This window comes from Quercus lobata, chromosome 8 (assembly GCF_001633185.2).
Source record: "Quercus lobata isolate SW786 chromosome 8, ValleyOak3.0 Primary Assembly, whole genome shotgun sequence".
NCBI lineage: Eukaryota > Viridiplantae > Streptophyta > Magnoliopsida > Fagales > Fagaceae > Quercus > Quercus lobata.
Window position 1 is genome coordinate 51,302,338 of NC_044911.1, and position 6,014 is coordinate 51,308,351.

The 6,014-nt window shown below is 31.8% G+C and overlaps 1 protein-coding gene across 1 annotated transcript; it reads right to left on the reverse strand.

Annotated features, from left to right (window-relative positions):
* Positions 1 to 2,397: 2,397 nt before the first annotated feature.
* On the reverse strand, positions 2,398 to 4,903 carry LOC115958513 (glyoxylate/hydroxypyruvate reductase HPR3-like). The gene is made up of 2 exons (XM_031076925.1): positions 4,310 to 4,903; positions 2,398 to 3,246 (listed from the first exon to the last, which is right to left on the reverse strand). Exons 1-2 carry the CDS (start codon positions 4,784 to 4,786, stop codon positions 2,722 to 2,724), a joined length of 1,002 nt encoding a protein of 333 aa, XP_030932785.1. The 5' UTR covers positions 4,787 to 4,903; the 3' UTR covers positions 2,398 to 2,721.
* Between the last annotated feature and the right edge of the window lie 1,111 nt (positions 4,904 to 6,014).

Here is a 6,014-nt window from a genome sequence, read left to right on the forward strand (position 1 = left end):
TTATTTTAGGAAGTTTGAATTCTGAATTTAGGGAACTTTTATCGATTTTTAGTTTTAAAAAATAACATTAGTTAATGATACTTTTATAAATATTTTAAAAACAGTAGATTACATTAATTAGATTATATGTCATTATTTTTTTTTAAATACACATTTATACTAAATATACAATTATGTTTTTTTTCACTTTGAAAAGATTTTATTAAAAATATGATATCAAACACATTTTTACTTTCTTATAGTTTGTCTACTAAAGCATTTAACTTGAAGTATTTGAATTCATGAGTTTGAGTCATGACTTTTAAGTTGTGGTGGGTAAAGGCCTCTTTACCACTTCTATTTTTTTTCTTTGGTAGTCATTGGTTCACTTTGCTTTTTCTATCTATAGTTGTTTTTTTATGTCTCCGTCAAAACTCAAAAGTCATTGTCACCATTTTTACTTCTGGGTTTGGTTAATATATGCTCTTAAGGCACATATTTAATTATTTATTTATGAAAATATTTTTTTGGAAATTGATAAAATTATCAAAAAAGTTGGTAATTTTTTTTCATTTTTTCATAAAAAATTTCATAAAATGGTTTACTAATAAATGCTCTAATGACACATATTAATAAAACCTTTTACTTTTTAGATTCTAGTGTTGTCATAGCACATGTCATGTCAACCTCTTATAAAGGAAAATGCAGGAACACAAAAAGTTCTACCATTTTTGCAATAACTCACCACATGGTGTGTTATGAATGGTAAAGGTTAAATGGTAGATCCACACTTCCACCACTTATAACTTATCATATGACGAGTTGTAATAAAAGTTGTGAAATTTTATGTGTCTTTAGCATTACTCTTTAATAAATGGGTTATGTTAGAGGAATTTGACTTACCTCAACTACTTTTTTTATCTGAAATTACCTTTTATTTTAATGAGAAACTATCATATAATCTACTAACTAAATAAAATATAAAGATTAAAATCCATTGCCACATCATTCTACCTCAAGTTAAAACTAACTACATGTCCAATTGAAAAAGTACTAAAGGTAAGCTAAACCCATGTTAAGGTTGAGAAATTTTTGTACAATTATTAAATGGGTCCAGTCAAGCAGGACAATCCAATAAATTTGGAGGCCTAAGACAATATATTCAAATGAACATTTTTGTTATCACTTAAATAATATTTAATCAGTGTTTACTATTTAATATCATAATTTTTTCAATAAAAAAAAATCCATTCTTTTTTATTTTTTAATATGCTTTTTTTTTTTTTTTGGTGGAAAAATGCTAAAGTTATAGTAAATTTTTCTACAAATGTACACTTCAAGAAAATAATAAAGAAGTATTTGAATAAATGATATTAGGGATATTGTACATTTTACAAATATATCACCAATCACAAAAGGTAATTCAAAAATGCATTTAATAGGTTGTTGAGCATGAAGTCCACAAATTATATTAAATGTCACATCAATTTGTAAAGACTTATGAAGTAAAATTTATAGTATTTCTAACATTTTTCTATCTGAATTATTTTTTGTAATTAGTAACAGGTATATTTGTAAGACATATTTATTTAAAGTTGTTTTATCCCTAGCATTACTAAATTCTTTGGAACTTCTCAAAAATAGAAGAAAAATTGTAAAACTTTTTTTTTTTCTATATCTCCCAAAAAAAAAAAAAAATCAATTTTTACCCCAAAGTTTTGGGGCCTTTCTCTAGTAGGGGGCACAGGCGATGGCCTAGGCCTAGGGCCAACCCTAGAGTCAAGGTTTGACCTATATAGTTGAATAAATTTACCTTGCAAAAATTATCTCATGTGCCCACTACATAGAGCAAGCCCATGTGGATCCTATAGGAGTGGAATTCATACCCTTGTGAGAAGCTTAGTCTATGAAACAGGTAAATGAAATATTTTCTCCTTATCTTGATACAAGATGAATATAATTTATTTATTATTTATTTTTTTACACATTACATGAATACAAGTTGAAAAACAAATTCCTACCCTTACTTGCACAAGTGGTATGGTTAATAAGCTTTTGACATGCACAAGTGGTAACTATAAGCTTTTGGCATGCACAAGTGGTGTAGTTAATGAACTTTTTGCCAAAAACTTTGTTACCCAACTAGTATTTCTTAGTATTTCCAATAAAAGATGTTTAGGGTTCAAACCACCATCTCCTAACTATTGAATTAATAATAATAACATCTTCTTTTCTTTTCGTGAAATATCTACAGTATAATTAGTTTTATGAAATTATGGTGCAGTATAATGTCAAAGTGGAATTTGTACTAAGAAAACGAAAAACAAATACAGCTCCGCAGTTGGCAGTTCATACCAGCGGTAAAGTCATGCATCAGAAATTTAACTTTGGGGCAAAAATTGTGGGAATTTGCACTAATTGAACATAAAATCAAAAACTTAATGGCTACGAAATTTGAAATCAAAATATACAGATAAGAAATTAATAGTTGACTTATTTTTAAAGTCTGTAAATATGCTTATAAATACTTACCTAATTTTTTCCAAATATTTTGCCCAATTCCAAATTAAACTGCATCAGCATGTACCTCAACAAGGAATTTAACTCCTTTCATCCATATACATATATATTGAAAGAACCGTATTATACCATTATAAGATAAGATAAGATTCATACCAATTTAGAGAATCAATTTTGATGTTGAAGAGAATCAATTCCAAAGAAGCAGGATGACATGCATGTTCATATATTCATGACTGGAGAAAGTAACGGTTTATTCGAGAAGAAAGCTTCCAAATTCCCTTTCACATGTTCACACATTGCTGCTAATGTTTCTGGCGTACGGACAGCCCTATGTGGTGATAACACAACATTATCCATGGTTAAAAGCTCTCTTGGAACATGAGGCTCATTCTCAAACACATCCAACCCAGCTCCTGCCAGCTCTCGTTGCACCAAGCACTGCACTAACTCCTTCTCATCTATTATAGGCCCGCGTCCTATATTAATGACGACTCCTTCCTTTCCCAATGCTAACATGACATCCTTATTAATCATGTGGCGTGTTTGCTCGGTTAAACCACAACATATAATTAGCACATCGATATCAGCTGCGAGTTCAAGAACATTGGAGTAATAAGGGTATGAAACAAATGGCTTCTTGTTCCTTGATGTGTACATGATTCTGCAACCAAAGGCCTGGAGCCTTTTTGCAACTTCTTGGCCAATGCTTCCTAAACCAACTATCCCAACTCGCTTGCTGCACAACTGGAATTACCAATCACTAACATTAAACAGAAATAGAGAAAGAAGCATTGTAACAAGTGATTTCAGCAATGGTGATGTTATACTTGCACAAGCACAACATTTTAACATTAGAACAGTTGTCATTGGTGACAAATGTCAATCATAGGAACAACATGCAGAATCATTATTGTTTCTTTACCACTATTTTTAAGGCTCCATTTACATGGCAAGCTCTTATTCTCGTAAATTATTTTCTCAAAAAATGAAATCTAATCACTATCACTGATTCCTCAGCATAAAGCATTTTCCACTTTTTAATTTATGGTTTAAATTAAATGCAGAGCATAATTAAAATCGGATGCAGACAATATCCTATGCTATGCATGTGCCATTTCACCTGCGTCTTGAGGCAATTGAATCCAGAATCTCATCCCTACAAATAACTTAACTACTTTATTTGAGTCCATTGATATGCAGAAATTCTCAGGATAAGCATTAATAAAGTGGAAGCCACAACCCACAACTAGCAAAAACTTAAGGGTAGCTCAAAGCCGCAAACACCATAATTTCTTATACTTTTTGTGGTGAAAGGTGAAAGATATATCAAACATTGAATCATCCAAGAAATAAATAGAAATTTATTATTATAGTTGCAAGGAGTTTTCAATGAAAATATTTGATTTAATTTATCCCAAAAGAGAGAGAGACTCAACTTGCAGGCTTGCAGCAGACTCACAAACTTTAAATGACGTGACAGTAGATACATCTTTGGATTTCTATAATATTTAATCTGAACTATAAATCAAGAAAAAAAAATTTTGAACTATGAAATAGATCCATTTCAAACGGACAGGATCCTAACACTTAAAATTGCATAATTTTTCACTTCTATATAAGTTATATGTTTCAAGAGTCAAGACTATGAAAAGACAACATTCAAAAAGTGAATCAGAATTATTTTTCCCATTCAAAATCAAGTATATAAAAAGTACCCTATGCCAGTCACTCTACACCTGAAATTAGTATCCCACAAAAAGTATAGTTCCTAGTGATCAATGCAAGATGATGAAACAGAGGTGATTACCTTAGAGCCAAGAGGAAACTCTGCTTTTGTATCCCAAAGTCCCTTCCTCACATAGCGGTCAGCAGCTGATATCTTCCTCAACACATCAATCAATAATCCTACTGCCATATCAGCTACATCTTCGGAGTACACATCCCCAGCACTGGCTATAGCGATGCCCCGCCTCTGGAACTCCGGCAAGTCGATGTGATTAAGGCCAGCACTGGTGGTTACCACAAGCTGCAGTGAGGGGATCAGCTGGAGGATATTTCTGGTGAGCGGATAGCGGCCAGGAGTGAGGAGGGCTTTGACTGATTGTGCATGGATGCTCAAGAATTGGTCTAGAGGAAGTGGTGACTCCCATGCTTTCAACAATTGGAAGTCATTCAAGAACTGGTCTCCATATAATTTCATGATTGGCGGTGGTTCAAGGACTAGGACTTGTGAGAGCTCTTTTGACCGGTGGTCATGATTTCCCAGATGATTAGGAGTTGCCATTGCTATTTTGGGAATTCTAAGATCTGGAATTGAAGGAAGATGAGAGTAAGTTCCACCAACCACAACTCGTCCATGCGAGTTGTGACACCAAAATTATCCTAATTTATATTCATTTATAAATGAAAAAGTTGTCATATGACAAACATAACACTGCACGCAATAATTAACACTTATTGCCATGGATGTTTTGTAATTTTTTTTTTTTAGTTTTGTATTTAGTAATAGCTTGTGATGTTTTGTGATATTTTTTATAGTTTTGTCTTTAGTGTTTTTGTCAGTTAGTGTTTTTTAAAACATTAAAGTTAAGTAAATAATTAAAGAGATTATTTGCAACTTTAAAATTTATTGGTTAGTTGTTGAATGTTTGTGTGCATAGTATTTGTCTATTGTGCGTAATAATTGTAGATTGTTGACTATATAATAACATAATAATTTCAAATTATATTTTATTTGTAGATTATGAAAAAGTTAACTACCATATTTGATTTTTTCAAAAGAAAAGCTTTAAATGATTTAGAAGCTAATACTAGTGGTGCAACATTGTCAACCACTAATGTTGAGGAAAATCCTGATGTCCCAATTGAGGAAAATCTCAATGTCCCAATTGATGAAAATCCTGATGAACCTGTTGAGGAAAATCTTGATGTCCCTGTTGAGGAAAATTCTTAAACAAAATTTTGAAATGTTGATATGAGTTCGTTGCAATTAGAATGTGATCTTGGATTGTATAGACAAATATATACTTATCATGTTGATCAACGAGATGAGATCTAGCGACGTTACATTAAGTTGGGTCCATACCAACCTTGTTTTAAAAAAATTTTAAAAACTGAGAAGGGTCGAAACTTTCAAGGTTCTTTGTAATGATTGCTTTAAGTTATGGCTTGAATATTCTCCTAAAAAGGATGCTGCTTTTTGTCTACCATGCTTTCTCTTTCATAAGCCAACTAGGCATGACGGACAAAATGCATTCATAGTTAACAGATTTAAGAGTTGGAAGAAAATTAGAAATGGTGAAAGTTGTTCTTTTAGTCTTCATATGGGGAAAGATCTTAACTCCACTAATAGATTTTCCCATAAAGTGTGTCAAGATTTGATGAACCAGTCTCAACACATAGACATCTTGCCTTGCAAGCTATTACTTTTAGAGGTCAAGATGAAAGCTCTACTTCAACCAATCGGGGAAACTTTCTTATGACATTGGATTTGATGGTGGGCTATAATAATA

What these genes read in the sequence shown, in the direction of transcription:
- LOC115958513 (XM_031076925.1), bottom strand. Translation starts at nt 4,786, where the DNA reads ATGGCAACTCCTAATCATCTGGGAAATCATGACCACCGGTCAAAAGAG. An exon ending in AGTTTCCTCTTGGCTCTAAG is followed by an intron (nt 3,247 to 4,309) that starts GTAATCACCTCT and finishes TGGTAATTCCAG; the next exon opens with TTGTGCAGCAAGCGAGTTGG.